Here is a 22168-nt window from a genome sequence, read left to right as displayed (position 1 = left end):
CCCTTAATATAACAATGAGACTCATGGCTTCCGTGCACCAACAAAAATGGCGCGCCTTACTGTTTCGCGTGCGAAGTACGCACGACTTCCTGAATGTGCAAAAGCTATGAGCCACAGCGTCTTCGCGTAAAGCCCGGTTCATACTTCACGCGAAAGCGAAAGCGAAACGAAATTCGTAACGTCAACAATACATTCGAAGCGCGTCCACCATTGTTGACTACATGAATTTCGCTTCGCACTTGCTTTCGCGTGAAGTATAAACCGGGCTTGAGTGCCCTACATCAGGCGTTGTTGGCGCGCGAAAAAGTTTGAATTTAACTTTCGATGGTCTCCCAGACCAATCCCCGCCACCAATAACTTTGGATCATTCGAAATACGCAGTGGACGGACCTTGAACCAGTCTAGGTCTCTCCAACTCTCTTTTTCTGGCCGTTGAGGGAGTACTTGTGCATGGAGCCCATAGCAATGAATCAATGTTAATTCATGTTATTCATGATAATAGTTCATGATGTATCATCTCATCAGCAGTTTAGACACCCATTACTGCAGAAATACAATAAAGATCAAGGGAAGTCTGGTAAACATCATTACTTTTTATTATTATTATTTTGGTTTATTTATTTGAATTAAAAGCAGCCCACAGGCTGAAAACATTCAAATTTACCATGGGTATTTTAGTTAAAAACTACTTAAAATACAATCAATACATTTTTAAATTGTAAATTGAAAGGTACAAATCATAACGGGAGAAATTATTCATTATCATTAACAGACTTCTAAAGACTTGCTAAGACAAAACATTGCTGATTAAAACTGGAGTGTAAAACTATTTAATTTACTTATGTCATCGCCCTTAAAGTGTTAAAGTAATAATGAACATACTGAATGGGATACTTTTGTGATCGAGACGCTTGGTGACAGCAGATTACACGCTGGTCCATTTCAATTGGGGCGATTCACAATGCAGTGCGCCATCAAGTGTGCCTCCGTTTGCCCAGGAGAGTTCATTTTTCCCAGTGCATTGTGGGAGATGGTCGACAAATTTGCTGCGCGGGACTGTTTAGTTTTTGCGGTCAGTAGTTTTGTAAACGTATGAATCGAGTATCTGTTTTTGCCCTTTGTTTATTTGGATCAATTTGGAGATTTTGTATAAAGGCGGCAGAACGCTATGCCCCAATCTTAAACAAAATAGCTCAAGTTGTCAACTGACACTCATTGAAATGGGCCATGATTTGTCGACCGTAAACTTGAAAAAAAAAAGACTTTCCATGGCAAACTCTTGGTAGCGCACTGCATTGTGAATCGCCTGAATTGTTTTCTTCATTTTCGGAAATGCTTACTTAAGCTAACATGACGTCAACAATTAAAAAGGACCGTTGTGTTTGCTGCCCCCACGCGTCTCAAAAGTTTCCCGTAGTCACCGATCTGCAGCATAATTCATTGGCTGCTATTCACAGCATAATTTCGTGACAGAGTATCTTCAAGCACTGTACTAGGAATTGTGAATCATTACCAACAAATTATTCCGGCTCAGCTTCTAATGTACAGTCCTATGACCTGTTGTCATTGTTCTGTCGTTTAGACATCGCTCATTGCGAAGTGGTAAAGGTCCATATATACATAACTTACACCTGCTTGTGATAGTAAACCAAGCAATTAACGGTATATAGACTAAGCTCGTAAAAGTGTCAGTAACATAACTTGATGTCACCTTAATATGTTTGATTACAATTCCTGTCAGATAACTTGTAAGAGTCAATTCCTGTCAATTATGTCAAATTAAACGTAATCACATTGAGCTACTGCACTTGCTAGACCAAACTTATGTTACGATCTCAATCTTTTTTCTCCAACGCTTTGGCCTTCCTTACAATTTTCTTTTTGTTTTCCAGTGCCTGTCCAAACAAGAAATTATAAACACCATCCGCTAAAAAGGCGGGAAGGAGAGACATCGGTTTGTAGAATAATTTAGCATCCAGTCCTGGTAGGTACCGTCGCCATGGGAACCGGGAACAGAGCGCATGCTCCATGGCATCCGTCACTTCATGCAAATGAGGGGACGCCATGCGCAGAGCATCGATAATAAGCAGCTCCACTAAAACAAAATGTATACAAAAACACAGCAGGTTAATGGCTAACGGAATTTGTACAATCTACAAAATACAGATTGCTAATACAGATTGCTAAAAGGGACATTTACTGGCGAAACTGAGTGCTGTGGCCTCGTGGTCTGGAGCATGAATTCGTTGTCAGCAAGTAATTCTGCAGGTTGTGGGTTCGATTCCAGCCTGGGGTCGTGGTGCATGTGCACTTGGGCAAGGCACTTTGCCACTCATTGCTTCTCTCCACCCAGGAGTAAATGGGTGCCTGTGAGGGCAGGAAGGTTATTGTGATTGGTCTAAGTTAATTTGTGCCGAAGCGGCAGCATTGAGCTGTACACTCTCCAGGGAGCTGAGATTGCATTTGGAATGCTACATTGGCCCAATGAGCAGGGTAATAATGATGTAGCGCCTTGAGCATCAATGAGCCTTAAGCCGTTTATAAATACACATTATTTAAAATTATCCAACTATAAAAATGAACTTTTTGAGCTTTTCAGCGCGTCCCTTTTCAAAAAGTCTGTAACTAGATCTTGAAGATTTTCAATAGCTATTACGATTTCTTGTGGGATGTTATGTAAGACTGCTTATGCAAAAGCTCATCTTGCCAAGTTTACACTCAGTTTGAGGCTGCTCATCCAAATTAACATGGTGTTTTCACATATCTCAAAATACCGTATTGCTTGACAGATGGACTCTTTGTAAAAAGGGACATTTACGGATCATATTGAGCTTACTTGCTTCACGTGCAATCTCGCCACCAAAGCTGTCCCTCTCTTCCTGCGGTAGCCGCTCCCAGGCGGTGTTCAGTCTGCGTTTCATTGCGTCTGTATCAGAGAATGTACCCTGGTACGCCCCTGGCTCGATAACGTGGACGGACACGCCATACTGCTTCATGTCACACCTTGTTGTTGACATGAATGAAAATACATTTGGGAGAATAGAAAATAAAGAGATGGTTATAACTTCCAAACTGTAGTTCCCAGATCATGAACACAACGTTGATTTAAGTAAGATTTGAGGCTTTGCATCGTGGAGGTACTAGATAATGAAAGGTTTGCGGAAACACCATGTGGAATAATTTCTCAACTAAGAGAATGGTTCTGAAAAGAACCAGAGGTATAAACTCGACGTTCCGGTCAGTATGCTCTGACCGTCTTCAGGAGAGTTGCAACGTTGATTTAGATATCAGTAACCTAGCTGATCGCGGAATGGTTCTTCGAACCGGATTCCATTGCCTTTTGACCCTTTATAGTAACCAAAAAAAAATAATTATCTGTTGATTCAAAATATTTCAGCTTACGTCTACAGTGTGATTTCGCTGCCCTGAATCTGACAGATGGGCTAATGGTACTGAAGGGAGATTTTAATTGTGATTCTCACTTAGGAATGTTTAGCTGTGCCCAAGGCCTTTTGACACTTGGGCCTAACTGTGACTGGGAAAGGTCTGGTTGTCTGACAAAGTGTGAGATTAACGTTTACACGCTGTGTTTCCGCTATCTTGATGATAAGCTATTGATACTGCTAAGTAGATAATTTGCAATGATGTTTACTGAACACATTTCACTGAAATTAACGGCTTCTATGAACTCAAATTTCACACAAGGTTCATAACAAACTACTTGTAATGCTAAATTGTTGATACCTGATGTTGTCTGAAAAAGCTTCTATGGCGGCTTTTGATGCTGTGTATATGGTCCCCGACGAAGGGAACAGCGCCACCGCGCTGGACACGTTGACAATACGCCCTCTAGCGGCGCGGATGAGTGGGTAAAGCGTGTTAGTCACTTCAATGGCGCCAACGAGGTTGACCTGCAGGACTTTCACAATGTCCTCCCTGTTTAGCCAATGGTACGGTCCCAGAGGGGAGATGATTCCAGCATTATTGACTAAGCCCCACAACCCTGGAGAAATGAACGGAGGCATGCAGACATGGTATCCTTCTTTATCATGATACAACAAAGCACGCCACCATGTGTTTAAAATGGGTAGCATTTAGTCTTTTTCCATGATGCAACAAAGCATGCCACCATGCCTTTAAAAGGGGTAGAATTTCAACATCATCGTTATCATCATGCAGCTATTGGTCTAATTGGTTGGAAAACGATACATTTACAGACTTTTATTTTCGTAATTTGTTGGTTTTGTTTGATTGTGTTTTTTTTTTACTCGGAGGTTTGAGGGATTAAATCTGATCGAGTCGCAAATCTGTATTGCGTGCTATCATTTTTTACTAGAATGAACTTAAGATTTTCCGAGTATTTTCATTCAGACAAGCCTGGTATTTATAGGTATCGCCACTGTGTTCGATATTACGTGATTTATTTGGATAGCAGCATAAGCATTTGCGTGTTTCACATCAATCGTATTAAATCATTCTATTTAAAACGCAGTCTCTGATTTCTGCGCTGCTGTGTTATTTGATTTTAGTTCCTCGTATTTCTGAACACAGGTAAAGATTTCACACGAGGAATGTTATTGTGAAAGTGTAACCTCAGGAAATACCTTGTCCCTCCGGTATGATTGTTTGTACTGCATCACGGGCTCTCCGAACACTCTCACTGCTTGTGACATCCAATTGCAATGTAGTCAACCTCGATGACGTCACACGCTTGAGTTTAGCAGCGCCTTCCTCTGTAAGGCAGGCTGCGATCACGTGACACCCCCTGCGTCGATCCAGGTTGCGGGCGAGCAGGTTGCCGAATCCAGAGTCGCAGCCCGTGATGAAGACATACTTGCCTTCGATGTCGATATAGATGCGGTCTAGTACCAAGACTACTACTAGGCATGCAAATACTGCAACTGCAGCGCATACGAGCACCAACATGCCTGATGTTTGTTGCAAGTCAGATTGCTGAGAACAATATTCAATAGAAATAATACGCCTAAGTATCATATTATTAAACAAGCATTGATAGTACGCTAAAATAACATCGATCAGAATTGGTATTATGACTAGTTGCAATTTAGTGATTTTAATATTTAGATAATAATTATCTTAATATTAAAATCACGTTTACAATTAATATAATTGAAAAGATATCCACAACACTGTAATTAAACTATCTCCTGCATTAGTGCTTCCACACACTCCTTAGACCTTTTACCAAAAAAACCCAACATAACACACAGACATCAGAGAGACAGAAGACAGACAAACATTATACAGACAGGAAAAAAAACATGAAAAAAAGTAAGACTGCTGCAAACTGCTTACTGACTGGGTGGACCTGAAATATATAAATCTAAAAATTAATGTGGCCTGACGTTGCGAACTTAGCAAGTTCTTCTTCAGAGGCTAAAACAGAAATGACAGAGGCACATACATTAACATGGGGGTGCACACAAACATGCAGGGATGAAAGAAGAAACACAAAAGGAGGATTAGGTGGGAAAGGTGTGGAAAGATGCAGGGGAGGGTGGATGAGAGAACAAAGAAACAAAGGGAGATGGCAAACCACAAGGGGTCTGGTATGAACAGGGGAGGGACCAGAAAGGGGAAGGATCAAAGGTCACAGGGAGTGGGAACGGACAAAAGAGTGTGGGAGTGAAGGGGGATTATGCGGGGGGGGGGGCAGTATGGAGGTGGAAAGGGATGAAAGATGGGGGAAGATGGGTAAACACAAACAATGAAGACCAGGTGGATTATCTGTAACAGAAGACAATGGGGGAAGAAAAAGATTAATCATTTCCAAGTTGGATGTTGAGACCACGTGGTTGAATAGTTCGAAGACGATTCATCCACACTTTCTCTCTGCTGAGGCGAACTGAGTCCTTGCGATGGCCAAGAGATTCAATGCCCTGCAAAATCATATCAGAAATGGAGTGGTTAGGCAGGTTGAAGTGATGACCAACAGGGGTGTCTAGTTTCTTGGTGTTGACCGTTGACCGGTGGGCATAGAAACGCTTCTTGAGCGTATTCTTAGTCTCACCTACATACTGCACTCCACAGACCCTGCATCCCCTCCCACCCAGCATGGTACTTTCAAGTGCAGTTCCAGATGTGTTGTCTGCCAGATTCATATCCAGGAGTCTGACTCCTTTTCTGGCCACTCTTCTGTCACTACCCACAGAACCATTGGTAACATCACTTGTAACACCCCTAATGTCATATATCTCATTTCTTGCAGGGTCTGTGGAGTGCAGTATGTAGGTGAGACTAAGAATACGCTCAAGAAGCGTTTCTATGCCCACCGGTCAACGGTCAACACCAAGAAACTAGACACCCCTGTTGGTCATCACTTCAACCTGCCTAACCACTCCATTTCTGATATGATTTTGCAGGGCATTGAATCTCTTGGCCATCGCAAGGACTCAGTTCGCCTCAGCAGAGAGAAAGTGTGGATGAATCGTCTTCGAACTATTCAACCACGTGGTCTCAACATCCAACTTGGAAATGATTAATCTTTTTCTTCCCCCATTGTCTTCTGTTACAGATAATCCACCTGGTCTTCATTGTTTGTGTTTACCCATCTTCCCCCATCTTTCATCCCTTTCCACCTCCATACTGCCCCCCGCATAATCCCCCTTCACTCCCACACTCTTTTGTCCGTTCCCACTCCCTGTGACCTTTGATCCTTCCCCTTTCTGGTCCCTCCCCTGTTCATACCAGACCCCTTGTGGTTTGCCATCTCCCTTTGTTTCTTTGTTCTCTCATCCACCCTCCCCTGCATCTTTCCACACCTTTCCCACCTAATCCTCCTTTTGTGTTTCTTCTTTCATCCCTGCATGTTTGTGTGCACCCCCATGTTAATGTATGTGCCTCTGTCATTTCTGTTTTAGCCTCTGAAGAAGAACTTGCTAAGTTCGCAACGTCAGGCCACATTAATTTTTAGATTATACAGACAGCGTAGAATTTTTTAATATAGGATTGGGACACGTTACGATGATATGCGCACTAAACTTCATTCATACTTTTATTAGTACATTCTTCATACAAAACGTTTTCGCGGTTATGTTTGAGAAGAACACCACAAACTCATGTTAATATTAACATAAAATACCATCGTTTGTTGATCTGAGTAGTATGATTAGTGTTTACATGAAGACAAAAAAGGAACCTACCTCCTGTGTACGGACTAGCTGGCGTGTGTGCAGTGCTGAAAGACCTGCAGTGTTTGCACGTCAACGATTCTTCTTGTAATAATGAACTTTGGTTTCTGCAGGCCTACCACAGGGTTAACGAACTTGATACACTTCGTGACTTTTTGTTTGTTAGAGATAGTCTTTGACCGGGCAGCTATAAATATCTAGCTATTTTTACCACATTATGGACGTGTTTGTTTGCCCCAACACAGGTCAATGACAGTTGAAGGCTGAAGGCTACGGGGTTCAGAATATGGACCCAAGTTCACAATTTTTGTTTGTGGCAAGTAGTCAGAGTGTATTGAGAAAAAACGGAGTGTTTCATATGAATCGATATTAATTACCTTGTCTTTCACAGGAATTTTTGAATTTTTCCAATTAGTGGCTGTGGTGAAGAGTTATGCCATCATTTTCATTGAAGTGGCTCATTGTCCAGTCTGCAAATGGATTTGGTTTTGCCTTTTTTTTTTAATGTGTCAATTAAACTTCAAGGGAGTCAGTCACCATGACTAGGTTTTGATTTGTTATTACATGAAACTTTAACCAAATATTTCCAAAATAACAGCCTTTATCATATCTCATTTGCAATTGTTTGGATAATTGCTACATACTTTTAATATTGTTTTAATTTGGGTTCAGATCATTCTGATCACCCTGTATTTTGTTATTTAGAAACATCTGTGATTGAAATTATTTAGACTTGTAGGTTTGCATGGTGGACATGGACAAAGTATGGAAAGTTTGCGATAACACCATGTGAATTTTATCTCTCTTGAGTTGTGTGATTCTGAGAAGAACCAGTTGTTTAAATTCGATGTTTGGATGAGTATGCTCTGTTTGTCATCAGGAGATTGCCTGACTCTTGCTGGTGTAGGGTTAAAGTAGTAGAGGCTTGGATTTAGCACCAAGGGATTAGTTTGGTGAGCCGTAAACATTAGTGTATACGTGCTTTTGGGGTGTGGCACCTTGAAAAAAACAAACAGTTTTGCAAATTGAATTAATAATTTTCTATCATTACATTAGTTATCAGCTTTCCAATGAGACATTGCACGAAAAAAAAATCAGCACACGACATGTAATCAATTGATTAATTTCAACTTCGAATTAAGAACAGGACGCTCCTTATTCGTTCGGAATAGCGTGCGCAATTTCTGAACCGGTGCTGGCCGTTTTAAACCTTTTTTGTTGCTGAACTTTACATTCCTTTAAATTTCGTTCGGAAAAGAAAATAGAATCTTTAAGACGGGAGATTCTAAGTTGGAGGGATGCCGTGTAGAATACTGAGTGGACTATGATTTAAATGCATGATAGTTATTTTATGCTCCGACAAGCACTAAAGAAAAATCGAAAGAAAAATAACAACAGATAACGCTTCTCTTTATTTATTATGCTTTAACTTGAACAGCTCACTTTATGCATAGTTAAGTTTTAGTTAATTTTAGACAAGTGAAGGAGTCTAATTATGGCACGATCCATTTTGTTTCTTTTAAATTAATCATACTTGCGTTGCACTCATCTATACTATTTTTAATAGACCGCAATCGTAGGCTTTTATCAGGATATAAGGGCCAAATCTATGTAAAAATCTAATGTTTCAAAAACTTCAACAATAAATCATTTATTATAAATCTCAGCAACATCCATTGCACTCAGTTGCGACATATGGAAATAACAAAAGATGGCACGTTCATTAAGATCTTCGAAGTTTGCTTCCAAAATATAAATACATGTAATTATGTTATTCTTCCGAGGTTCATAATACAATTTTAAATGACATTTACGATTTCCTTCTTGAAATTGTTCACCCTTATTGGAGTTTCTGCGTCAAGAATTAGAAACGGACGTTATATTTCACCAATAAAAACGCGTCATAAGATTTAAGATAATACTTTTAATCTGCTGTCATTTCTCTACTTGCTTCATTTGCAGAAATATTATGATAATTGTAATATTTAAATGTTGTTAGAACGGAAATAAAAGCACTTATTTACTTCCCGTTCACATCGGGTGCATACCTATGTTCACCAATACCTGTGTTCCTCTACCCTGACCCTAACCCCAACCCTAAGGATTTCGGGGAACATAGGTATTGGGGAACATCGGGTAGACCCCGTTTACATCTGCTGCACTAAGTACATGATGGGGACGCCACACGAATGAACCACGGCCAAACACAGGACTTATTGAACGAGAGATAAGACTTTAATGAGATGATAACGCAAGAGGTAAAAACAAAATGGCTGCGCCCAATTGGATACATTAACATGATACAAGAGGGCGCTAGATAACCAACTGTCGCTGTATTCCATTTCTCACCGTTCGTTCATTTTCACAATGCATTCTATAAGGCTTGTGTTAATATTAAGAGGTGGCTTTAGAGACCCTTTTCAGGTTCCGTTTCAATAGAAAACTGAACGCAAAGGCAAATACAAAATCCGTGAAAAAAGCCGGCAGGAGCGAGAAGAATTTGTAGAAGAGCTTCGCCTCCAATCCGGGCAAGTAGCGTCGCCATGGAAACCTGCCACACAGTGCGTGCTCCATAGCGTCCGTCACAAGGTGCAACTTCGGAGACGCCATTTCCAGAGCTTCCGCCAAAGTCAGCTCAACTGTTTCAAAAGAAAAAAAAAACAAGTCTTGTTAACACATAACAAGTTGTTCCTTAAATTAAAACTGGTTATTAAAGCAGCAAAACATAACTTGCTAATGTTGTATACAATCTTTTTTATTACAGCATTTTACCCACATAACTGATTACTACAAATATAGCGAGGGAAATTGCCTTTAAAAGGTTTCTTTTTAAAATGCCACATGTTTCCCCCTGCCATATCTTTATGCTTGTTTTTTAGTTTTTCTTTTATTATTACCTCCGCCAAGGAGGTTATGTTTTCATCGGTTTTTCAAGAAGAAAAACAAAATCAGAACAAAAACAAAGGCTTTTCCGCTGCCAACCTAGACTTACGTGCTTTATAGGCCATCTCGCCACCGAAATCCTGGCGTTCCTCCTCGGGAAGCCTGTCCCACAGCTTCCTCAGTAAGTCTTTGGTTGTTTGCGGATTTACGAACGAACTCTTGAAAGATCCGGGCTCTATAATGTGAACTGACACACCAGATATTTGACAGGATGCCCTGTGTACAAATATCGAGAAAACAGGACAGTGTCAACAAACCATGAATTACGAAAATTATGTACAATAGCCAAACATCATTCCTAAAGTGGAAAAAAAAGAAGTGTTATTAACTTGGGAATGGATGACTTGTGGTTGACTTGCTTTGATTTTTGATCTATCACACAAGAACCTTGCATACGTTTACTCAGCCTCTTTTTACCTTGTCAGATTTTACCTGGAATCCGGGTCCTCAGTGGCCTGACAATTTCCCGGGTCAAAATGACAATTTCCCGGGCCACAATGACAATTTCCCGGGTCAAAATAACACTTTTTCGAGTCAAAATGACACATTACCTTGGGGGAAATATGACACTTTTCAAGGTGAAAGTGACCCGGAAAATGAATGAATGAAGTCTGATATTTACCCGGAGAAGTGTCATTTTTAACCCGGAAAAGTGTCAATTTGACCCGGAACATTATTTCTTTTCACCTAGAAATGTGTTAATGGCAATACGTTTACTTTCTACAGTTTACCCCAACGGAATAAACTCACCTTACATAATCTGAATAGGCCTCCACCCCGGCCTTGGATACAGCGTAATAACTCCCGGCCGAAGGGAACAGCGCCACCCCGCTAGACACATTGACCACGCGTCCCTTGGCCTCCCTGACCAATGGGAAGAAAGTATTGGTGACGTCAATGGTGCCCAGGAGATTGACCTCCATCACGTGACTGACTTCCTGTCTTGAGTGCCAGTGGGGGAGACCCATCGCAGATATGATCCCGGCGTTGTTGACTAATCCCCATAGACCTGTCAGAAAGAAACCAAACTGATAATATGCCGAACGCTACAGAAGTGCGACGTTTCACGGGGTTGTCTCCAATGGGCTTCGTGCGCCAAGAAAGAGGGCGCCCTTTTACCTAGCAATGACGTCCCAATGGGTGGGACATTTAGCTGGTTGACGCGCACCGTTCCTTGTGTCTGACGCACGTACACGAGGGGATTTGTACTACACGCAGTGGTACGGCCGCGCGTCGCAGCAAAATTGCAGTCAGCGGGCAAGATGGCGTCGGTCGGTCACCCAAACTGTACTTTCTTTGCCGGTGAGGGGGTACTTGTGAATGAAGCGGAAAGTGATGGTTCCAAATAATGTCTCGTCCGCCATTTTGCCCATATAATTTGCACGGGCGATTTAGGTGCACATTTTCTTGTAGACATTTCTCAGACATTTAGAATGAATAAGACTGCAAAATGGGACGGTGTTTCGTAGCTGACTGTAGTTATAATTTAGAATGTGACGAATTCATTTGTTTTCATTTTCTAACTTTATTTTTCACTGATGAAAAATTGATGAAAAAGTGGGCAGCGTGCTATAGCTTAGCCAGTCCAGTTTGTGCGGACACATTATCCCGGGCAAAGCGGACGTTACCTCGGCGGCGTATGACGTAACCACTTCTACGGCGTATCACAACAGCCAGTCTTAAGGAAGCTATAAGTATTCGATGAAATTTTAAGATATGCAAATTGAAGATAGCAATAATATACAGTTAACGGTAGCACCATCTATCGAATCTCTTTAGTGAGTTTGTGAGTTTCTGAAAAGATCCGGGAACTCAACGCTTTGATCAGTACACACTCTACCCGTCGATAGGAAACTGCGGATGCTTAAGTATATTTTTATCAGACAAATACATGAAATTAAGTCATTGCATTAATCAAATTAAGTCTTTCTGAAATATATTTTTGAAGGTGTACCATAACATATAGCATTATAACACCTCACCCGCAGATTCTGTGTCTTGATTGGCCGAGAGCGAGTCACATGATACTTTCTATTTTTGCTATCTTTCTGTGCACGGCCAAAAGTACTATACCCGTAGCAACCAAAGTACTATACCATTAGCAACCAAAGTACTATTTCCACGGCGCGGCATTTGTGTGCAAATGCATGCTGGTGTGCGCGTTGTGCGTTGCACGCAGCGCGTTTTGTTCCAAAGAGAGCGCGCCACAGAGTTGGGTTCAAACATTTCGCGATGGGGTATAGTCCAGCGGATATGTGACAAAATATCGATGAATTGTGCACTTTTGCATAAAAGCGTTAAACTTGGCACAGATGTTTATATACATGCGAGAAAATTTTTTAGATGTGGAGCCATCGCAAATTTACCCTTTTAGGGGCGTGGCATCCATTTAAAAAAAGGGGGGCGGGACTTGTCGTGCCCGCAGTAAAAATGGTTTTTCCCACTTGTTACAAAAGCAGGAAACTTCACAAAGACATAATTATATAGATTATTAGTGTTTTCCAGATTCGGAGCCACCACAAAAGTACCTTTTTAGGGGCGTGGCAGCCATTAAAAGAAAAGGGGGGGTTTAATTATTATGCCAACTTTGGAAAACATTGTGCCCATATTTCATGAACAAATAAAACGTCCCGCAGACCTTTATATTCATGAGAAAAAAAATTCCAGATGTGGAGCCATCTCGAACACACCCTTTTAGGGGCGTGGCAACCATATAGGGAAAAAAAGGGGGGGGGCGGGGTTTTGATTATGCCCACCCTGGAAATATTGTTCCCACACTCATAGAGAAATGGAACTTTCCACAAACATTGACATTCATGAGAAAACAAATTCCAGATGTGGAGCCATCTCGAACACACCCTTTTAGGGGCGTGGCAACCATATCAGAAAAAGGGGGGGGGGCGGGATTTTCATTATGTCCACCCTGGAAATATTGTTCCCACATTCATAGAGAAATGGAACTTTTCACAGACATTGACATTCATGATAAAAACAATTCCAGATGTAGAGCCATTGCGAACACACCCTTTTAGGGGCGTGGCAGCCATATTGAAAAAAGGGGGGCGGGGTTCTCATTATGCCCAACATGGGAAAGTGTGCCCACATCTCATAAACGAATGAAGCTAATTTCCACAGACATTAATACTCACAAGATAAAAATCACACGTGGAGCCATCGTAAACACACCCTTTTAGGGGTGTGGCAGCCATAATAAAATGGGGGGGGGGTAGTCATGATGCCCCTATAAAAGAAAGTTGTGCCTACCTTTCATAAATGGATTAAATTCCACTCGGACAATACATTCATAAAAATCTTTTTTTTTAATGTGAGGCCATCACAAACCTACCCTTTTAGAGGTGCGGCATCCATTTTTAAAAGGGGGGGGGTACTCAATATGCACAACGTGGAAAATTTTGACCGCGTTTCATATAATAAAATCCACCTCAGATAGCTGTTTAATGTGTTGGAGTAGGGCCGCCTTTATAGTTGGAATTTACTGTTGTCAAACCCTTTGTTTTCTTACACTATGCATTCTGGCCTCATCTATATTAACCCAGTTACTGGTTCTTTCGTCTGTAGAATTATTGATAAACTTTCAACTGCATCAATATCTGAATTAGGGGTATAAACTGGGGTACCTCAGTTAGTCCTGGAAAGACTAGTGTTACTTCTTCAAATACATTGTTTCCCCTGCCTTTTTTTCTGACAGACCAAAAGGCATATGCAGTGTCGCACCTGTATAACGTATAATTTTTTTTAATGGATTTGGTCGGGGTAAAAAAAAACACTCATAAGAGCTTGATATACCATTTTTAAGAGAACAGAGGTGTTGTGTGGTGGGGGTACACAGATTCATTGAATGTGAAGTCATAGTGGACGTGTCCACCACTTTGTGAGGCGAGTACATCGTGTTGTTACCCAATCTGCTGTCAATGCAGCGCAACGGGTAAGGGGTAGGGGGATTTTACACTCCCCCCCCCCCCCCGTAAAAAAAGGATTTCCATGGCCCATTAATGTTAAATGTTAGAGTTTAGGGCTGCCATTGTGTGCTGTGTATTTGTAATTATGAAATCACTCTGGAATTTAGATGTGCATGATAATATAGGTGCAAGTACACACATTGAACAATATAACACGGGTTAGCCTACCGGTACTTACATGTACCCATGCTCTTTGGGGTATTGTATTACCAAATAATATAGGTTATGGGCCAATCAACATTATAAGAAATCAACAACAAAATATAAAAATTGCAATTGTGGGCACAGTGAGTAGGCCCCTCACACCTCTAAAAGGATGAGTTTGCTGTGGCTCTACATAAGAACTTTCTTTTATAGGGGCATCATGACTACCCCCCCCATTTTACTATGGCTGCCACGCCCCTAAAAGGGTGTGTTTACGATGGCTTCACGTGTGACTTTTTTTTTCTCTTGAATATTAATATCTGTGGGAATTAGCTTTATTCTTTCATGAGATGTGGGCATTTTTTTCCCATGTTGGGCATAATGAGAACCCCGCCCCCTTTTTTCAATATGGCTGCCACGCCCCTAAAAGGGTGTGTTCGCAATGGCTCTACATCTGGAATTGTTTTTATCATGAATGTCAATGTCTGTGAAAAGTTCCATTTCTCTATGAATGTGGGAACAATATTTCCAGGGTGGACATAATGAAAACCCCGCCCCCCCTTTTTCTGATATGGTTGCCACGCCCCTAAAAGGGTGTGTTCGAGATGGCTCCACATCTGGAATTTGTTTTCTCATGAATGTCAATGTTTGTGGAAAGTTCCATTTCTCTATGAGTGTGGGAACAATATTTCCAGGGTGGGCATAATGAAAACCCCGCCCCCTTTTTTCCCCTATATGGTTGCAACGCCCCTAAAAGGGTGTGTTCGAGATGGCTCCACATCTGGAATTTTTTTTCTCATGAATATTAACGTCTGTGGGACGTTTTATTCGTTCATGAAATATGGGCACAATGTTTTCCAAAGTGGGCATAATAATTAAACCCCCCCTTTTCTTGTAATGGCTGCCACGCCCCTAAAAAGGTACTTTTGTGGTGGCTCCGAATCTGGAAAACACTAATAATCTATATAATTATGTCTTTGTGAAGTTTCCTGCTTTTGTAACAAGTGGGAAAAACCATTTTTACTGCGGGCACGACAAGTCCCGCCCCCTTTTTTTAAATGGATGCCACGCCCCTAAAAGGGTAAATTTGCGATGGCTCCACATCTAAAACATTTTCTCGCATGAATATAAACATCTGTGCCAAGTTTCACGCTTTTATGCAAAAGTGCACATTTTTTTCACATATCCGCTGGACTAGTAGTTTGGAAGAGAGAAATACATTTTCCACAAATTTTGTATTGAAATTGAAGTTTATTTCAACTGTGTTCAGATTTAAATAATTTAAAATATTATAACCAAGCAGAATCTGTGGGTGAAGTGTTATAAAACAAATATTGAATGCTTTATTTCGTGGTGAAGTAAAACTAGCCTCCTTCGGTGATCCTTGGAGCATTCTAATTGTTTACCTATTCTATTTGTTTACCTTTCCCCTTCGGTATGATACTCGAAACACGATCACGTGCTATGAGAATGCTCTCGCTGCTTCTGATGTCCATAACAATTGTAGTGACCCTCGATGACGTCACACTGTCCAGCTCAGTCCTCCCAGCTTCAGTTAAGCAAGCAGCAATCACGTGACATCCTCGACGGTTGTCCAGGCGACGAGCGAGTAAGTTTCCGAACCCGCTGTCACATCCAGTAATAAGTACATATTTACCCTTGATGTCAATAAACATGCGGTCAAGCAGCCAAAAAGTTATGACCAGTATGAGTACCGCAAACAAGACTAACAGAACTGATGACCATGCTGCCATTGTGGTTCGCAATGCGCCAACAAATAACTGCACTCGTATTGTCGAGGGACAAACGCTACACTTGTATTGTCAAGGGACAAAGCTACCTGAGATGGCGATTCGCGTAGGTTTCAATGCAATACAGAAATGAAATGACAACAGCTTTTATGCATTGAGGAAGGTATTACAGGAATTCACCCAGCACCGGATTTCTCGTGACCCAGATGTGAACTTTGTATCCGTGCGGTTTTGATCTGAATCGCTTGTTTATCAGCGGTATCTTTAGACTAGCACAAACAGATTGAGTGCATATTGGTTTTCTGCTATCGTATGTTATATTCGCGTGTACAGGCAAGCTGCTATAGTCCCTACTTCGTCGGAATTCGTATGATTGTTCAACGAGTGAGGTCGCTGTTCATTTATATCATGGACGAAAATTCATATAGATGGACCTTTGCTTGTCGGCCTTACGGGTTTATAGGGTAATATAGTTTTTTGTATTTCCCGAATAGGCGGAATTAAACTTGTGTGTGTTCATTATAACAATAAAAATAACAAAGGATCACATGCGAAACCTGAAATGCACAAAATGTATGAAGATTCTATCAACTTTGCACTATACTCTGAAAAATTTCTTTGCTCTTTAAGTTTTGCAAGCGACCTATTAGTCCCTTTTGAATTGTATTTTGAGGCCTCAGATATTCATGAGGATCAAGCATGTTCAATAATAATAAGGGTTTCAATGTACTTGGCCGGGTTTAAACAAGTACGTTTAAAATCGTTTATGCGCCTGGTTGCCGATAAGGGCTGATCTATTCTCATTTATAAATACATTTGAGTCCAAAAATCAAAGCCTGTCAACAATTGTAGACTATAGATTAACAAAAGTTACTTCATGTTTGTGAACGTCCAACAAATAAAACGGTAAAAAGGGACCGGATTTTACAGGAGTCCTAATTTCAATTGACACCGCCAAAGTGTTTAAAACCAGCCAGCCGGTGTTTTACCAACCGTTTAAAACCAGCCACGTGACAGGCTCTCGACCAATAGGAATGAGTAAATTGTCAGTAACAAATAATGTGGTGCTTAGGCCTATATAGCACTTTATACTAACGGTCTCAAAGCTCTTCACAATTGTTTTCCCTGTTCATCAGGCCATGAGACAGCAGCTCAAGATCAGCATATTCTGGTCTCTACCTTCACAGGTAACCATTTATACTCCTGGGTACAGCCTAGAGACAATTGTAGTAAAGTGTCTTGCCCAAGAACACAAACACCACGTTCCCTGTCATCAGGGTTCGAACTAACGTACCACGGCACACGAGTCGAACATCGTAGCCATTATACCACAGCGCTCCATAATATTAGTATCGTATAATTTGTTTTTCATCATATCTAATTAAAAGAATGGGTTTATCTTATCTCAGTAGAAAACAAGAATCGAGTCGACGATCCAAGTCTGCTCCTGACAGGCCTTACACTTATATGGCCTTTGGGGTTTCATTAAAATAGGAATGGAGGAATTTGAGGTTTGAAATTAATATTGCGCAGTCGCACTTGTGACGTAATAAACACACATCTTAAATTGCGTTGGACTTAGTCAGTCTTGGTGTTTGTAAACAATATCGGTAATTTTCAACTTTCGCTCTAATATTTTGAACTCATTTTTTTTTATTTAAATGAAATTATCCTATAGAAGTAACTGCAGTATAATGTCACATTCTTGGAAACATTACAATACGGGAATTGCCTCTGATATTACTGTAAGAAAAGTTGATAAATATAACGGAGGGAATTGTGCTGGGAAAAGATAGTTTATCAAAGTTGTCTTTATCAGTTATCTATCAGTTCACATTCACTCTTGATATCGTTTGACAGGATGAACGATTATTACATATTTACACACTCATAAAGACCACTTTAAAGAAAATTAAAACCACAAAACATAACGTAAGATATTTTGGGGGTAGGCCTAAAACAGCACCAGGGCTGGCAAGGATTAGTTCTCAAGATCCGGTGCTCCAAAGTTCCACTATCCACTGACAGAAATCTCCCAGAATTTCATTTCGTGCAAATTATGGACATTCACAAAAATCATTTGCTCTATGGAGGTCTTCCATTTGCACTGACCTTATTCACAAGCTCCGGCGTGGCTTCGTTTCCGAAATCGTGTACCCCGGAACACAGCGTGCGTGACGGGAATAGCCCAGCTGTAATTTCAACCATACCCTCGGACGTTGTGTCGCGATGTCTAACACCAGACCATCGACTCAAGTGCCAAATAATAATTTCCGATTGTCTTGACCCCATGGAATGAAGCCAAGTGTCCGGTATTGACCCGTTGCAGGCCGATCGATAAAAGTCACTCAATGCTACCGATCTCCTGGTGCGAAATCAAATGTGTAGGCATGACCTATTTCGGGAAACGTAGATAATTGAGAATCTTGGCACAACAGGCGTGTGGCGTCAAATCGGGATAAATTTTCTAAAGGATTGACTTATTTGAAAAAAAAAAATGCAAAACGACCTCTTGTGTTAGCAAATGTAAAACAAGACAATTGATTTGGCTCCTTCTGATATTTATGTCGTATGTTTTTATTGTTTTAATCAAAATCTACAAAACAATGTGGATTTTTTAGGCGAGTAAGTTAAATCGTACCCGAATCCAGTATTGAATTGTGGCCAGATGATTGGTCATGACAAGTAGACAAATAAAACAGAAGATTTAGACAACTACCTTACAAAGTTGACATCTAGTGTAAGTATTGATATTAGTTCAATTAACACAGTAAGCTGGCCTGGTGTTTTGGTCCTAACAGAATGCCTTCTTCTCTGAATCAGGTATTGCTAAGGCCAATACTTCAGGCCAGCTCATTTGTTGAATTGCATACTTCAGGTCAATCCAGACAATAAGCTGTGTGTAGCAGTTTAATTCAGTTTCATGGCATTATTTAAATTAACAATTAGAAAACCGACAGGTGTATACCTCATACTAACCTCATACAATTCTTCCAGGGCTTTAAACTTGACCTGATATGTATATTTAGATAAAGAAAAAGCAATTTTCGATGGATTTCAGACAAAGCTGTTTCTTTCTGGTTAGTCTCAGGTTATGAATGATTAACGTGCATCTGAAGAAACGTTTATTCACTGCAGATCAATGCTTGCAAAAACCCCCCACATAAACAGGGAATGAAGCTTGTGGGTATTATTTATTTAAAGGGAATGTACATCATTGGCTTTTGCTGTAATTTTCAGAAATGAACTATTTGAGGGGTTAGTATAATAGATCAAATATTGTTACACTGACATTTTGAAGTTTTGTATTCGAAAAGGTTGGAAAAACCAAGAAAAACAAAAATGTTCAAGTAGTCTGGTTCCCTGACTCCACAAAAGATGAAATAGATCAATTTATAGATGATGGAAAATTGTAAGGCAAGGGAATCAGTCTAGCTGGCCTGCACCCGTTCATGAACATGTAACCAATAGCAAACACAATTTGGACTGAAAAAATGGTAAATTTGGAGCAGTAGTTGAAAAATAGTTAGGTTTTTCCAACGCTGGTCGGCCGACCACCGTTGGAAATGTATACAAAAATACCATTTTCTTGAAAATGACTTCACACTAGGTGCCATAATTTTACAGGATGCTTTAGACTGTCATTTACCAACATCTTAGTAAGGTATTTCGTAAAAACTTTGTAGTTTTATTTTTCGATGTTTGCAAATGTTGTATATTCCCTTTAAATGATTTGTGTGTGTGTGTGAAAAGACGTTTACACTGATCCTTCCTTTTTCAGTAAGCAGAACTTTATGAAACCTAAAAACAAAATCAGGAGATTTTCAATTTATATTGACTTAATTATTACTTGGAAATTTCAATAGCGTAATTCTGAACGTCCAAAACATTTTAATAAGTAATGTAAAATTATATATCAAATTAAAACTAGCGGAACAAATAAAGTGGGGCTATATCGGCTGACCATGCCAATTTCTGAAAATGTGATTTCCTATTAGGCATTACCTGAGCCATTATTTAAAATATATGCAATGATATTGATTAGCTTAACTAGTTTGCAAACGGGATAACCCGAACTGGGTGAATATATGTGATCAGCATTTGATTGTTCGGATATCCGAGTTTTGACTTAGGTGTAAAACATTCCGAAACAATGTCCTTGAGTATATAGGAATTGATGGTGTTTCACTTTTAGATATGGATTTCCCGTTCGTCTTTATTTAAAGAGGAGTTTGGTCCAAAGACAAGCTGTTTAAGCAACCAAAGCCCTTAACATGCAATGAACTGCTTCAAAAATGTTGGACGAATTGCTAACCTTAGCAGTGTGAACTCTTTTGACATCACGTTCGAGTGAAATGTATTCAATCCTATGGGAAAGTCATTTTTAAACCTGTTTGACTGAAAGATATGAAGGTTTGCATGGTGAAGGTAGCAATATGATAAAGATTTACGGAAGCACCGTGTGGAAAAACTCTAAATGAGTTTATGAAGTCCCCCATATAAGATCTGCCTGTCGTCAGAAGTGTTAAAAATAATTTTCACTTGGGTTTATCTTTTCGATAGATAATGGGGTGAAATTTCACATCTAGAAACAACAAACAAACCAGAACAAGACATGTAACATACCTTGGCGAGCAGGTTATGTATTTATTAACCAACAAAGTAGATGCCTGAGTCTGGTGTGTTATTTACCAAGTTTAGATGCAGAGTCAATCAAACTTGTTTTTTGCTTGCTGTTTGTACAGATGTTTTCTTTTGCATTTGTATTTGCAATTGTGAAATCAGATTTGGCATCCTGTATCTTGGGTCTTTAGGCAATACATAAAGATCTGTCACTGTCGTCAGTGTTAAGGGGCCATGCGATGTAAATTATAAGTGCAATGCTTGATAATGCACCTTTGTGTCCCATTTTGCCGTTTTCAAGAGTAGTTTGTGCCTTTTAGTTTTTCAATGTTAATGCCATTTTCCATATTCATGGGGAAAGGTGATGTCAGTTTAGATAGATACTTCAATGTTACAGCTGATTCAGCCCACAAAATTGCCAGAGTGTTTTATATTTGGATATAATGATTGTAAGCTTATAAGGAAACTGTTTTCAGAAATCTTTAAATGAGCATTTTTTGGTTTTATTTTTAATTAATTTATTTATTTATTAACGTTTGTTAATCTGTTTGTCTGTTGTTGTTTTCTGGTGGGGATACCAATTTGAACAGAAAACGCGAGGTTGAAAAGTGTCTTCCTTAACTTGCATCATAGCAACAGCGACCTCAGTTGTCAGAAAAAGCATGTGAAATTGTAATTATTAAAGGAAGTGCACTTTTCTTAAAAATAAAAATAGCCAAAACGGGATGTAAAATAGCTTTCAAACATTTGACAGGATTAGAAAAATGCACAAAATATGTTCCTGAGTACAATGTCATCGTCCCTTTGAGCTATCCAACCTAAACCCGAACTGTGGAGTTAACAGGTTAATGTCCTGGGTGATTGACTTCGTGCTAAATCCTTATTTTTGTTTTGAGAGAATATGATAGCAAACAACCAAATTCATGTAACTGATCGGTGACAACTTCACAAAATGTGTCTAAAAGCGAAAATTCGAAAAAGACAATTGAGAAAGTGGACAATCCCCTGGCGTATTTGCGATTACTAAAACATCGCAGTGGAAAGAGCAATCGCAAATTTGCATCATTAATGACTGCTAATATCTGCAAATATAAGGAATTGTGACGCTGTCAGTCGGCATGGGAAGTCTCTGCTCCATTCGCCCCGCGGCCTCCCCGGTCGGTCATATACCGGCCTGGATTGATATGAACTCGTACAAAAACGTCATGTACAAAACACACACCTATGCAAAATACAGTCGTGTTACGCCGCAGTAGTTCGGTCTCAATTCGTGGCATTAGTGGTAACCCTAGCGAGGATTTACAAACAAATCCAAAGGAAATGCCGACAGATAACCTTGCATAGATCATATGTCAAATTACAACAAAATAAACTGAAATCAAATCAAGATTCGCTGACTTGTCATGCTATCTGGTTATCTGTCCCTGGTTTCCGTCCAATCTATCTAGTCTCTGTCAGTTCAGCCTCCTTGAGGCATCGTCTGCCTCATCGGGGTATCATTTTATTTAAACATTCGATTGGACAGGACACGGGGTAAGATTTTGCAGGATTTTGAATAAAGATGTGATCGATAAAG

General features: G+C 40.1%; 2 protein-coding genes across 2 annotated transcripts; both read right to left on the bottom strand.

Moving 5' to 3' along the window:
- Positions 1–1152: 1152 nt before the first annotated feature.
- LOC119725795 (short-chain dehydrogenase/reductase family 9C member 7-like) lies at positions 1153–4943 on the bottom strand. The gene is made up of 4 exons (XM_038197372.1): positions 4605–4943; positions 3745–4003; positions 2837–3003; positions 1153–2095 (listed from the first exon to the last, which is right to left on the bottom strand). Exons 1-4 carry the CDS (start codon positions 4924–4926, stop codon positions 1836–1838), a joined length of 1008 nt encoding a protein of 335 aa, XP_038053300.1. The 5' UTR covers positions 4927–4943; the 3' UTR covers positions 1153–1835.
- Positions 4944–9457: 4514 nt separating this feature from the next.
- LOC119725794 (retinol dehydrogenase 7-like) lies at positions 9458–16210 on the bottom strand. Its single transcript, XM_038197370.1, has 4 exons — positions 15642–16210; positions 10845–11103; positions 10144–10310; positions 9458–9790 (listed from the first exon to the last, which is right to left on the bottom strand). Exons 1-4 carry the CDS (start codon positions 15970–15972, stop codon positions 9546–9548), a joined length of 1002 nt encoding a protein of 333 aa, XP_038053298.1. The 5' UTR covers positions 15973–16210; the 3' UTR covers positions 9458–9545.
- Positions 16211–22168: the final 5958 nt, after the last annotated feature.

Source organism: Patiria miniata, unplaced genomic scaffold, assembly GCF_015706575.1.
Source record: "Patiria miniata isolate m_02_andy unplaced genomic scaffold, ASM1570657v1 HiC_scaffold_19, whole genome shotgun sequence".
Classification (NCBI taxonomy): domain Eukaryota; kingdom Metazoa; phylum Echinodermata; class Asteroidea; order Valvatida; family Asterinidae; genus Patiria; species Patiria miniata.
The sequence above is the reverse complement of the archived record's forward strand: the minus strand, read 5'-3'. Positions and strand labels throughout refer to the sequence as shown.

What these genes read in the sequence shown, in the direction of transcription:
- LOC119725795 (XM_038197372.1), bottom strand. Translation starts at nt 4,926, where the DNA reads ATGTTGGTGCTCGTATGCGCTGCAGTTGCAGTATTTGCATGCCTAGTA. An exon ending in AATCATACCGGAGGGACAAG is followed by an intron (nt 4,004 to 4,604) that starts GTATTTCCTGAG and finishes TCATTTCTCCAG; the next exon opens with GGTTGTGGGGCTTAGTCAAT. An exon ending in GCTTTTTCAGACAACATCAG is followed by an intron (nt 3,004 to 3,744) that starts GTATCAACAATT and finishes GTCAACAACAAG; the next exon opens with GTGTGACATGAAGCAGTATG.
- LOC119725794 (XM_038197370.1), bottom strand. Translation starts at nt 15,972, where the DNA reads ATGGCAGCATGGTCATCAGTTCTGTTAGTCTTGTTTGCGGTACTCATA. An exon ending in TATCATACCGAAGGGGAAAG is followed by an intron (nt 11,104 to 15,641) that starts GTAAACAAATAG and finishes TCTTTCTGACAG; the next exon opens with GTCTATGGGGATTAGTCAAC. An exon ending in CGAGATGGCCTATAAAGCAC is followed by an intron (nt 9,791 to 10,143) that starts GTAAGTCTAGGT and finishes CTTTTGAAACAG; the next exon opens with TTGAGCTGACTTTGGCGGAA.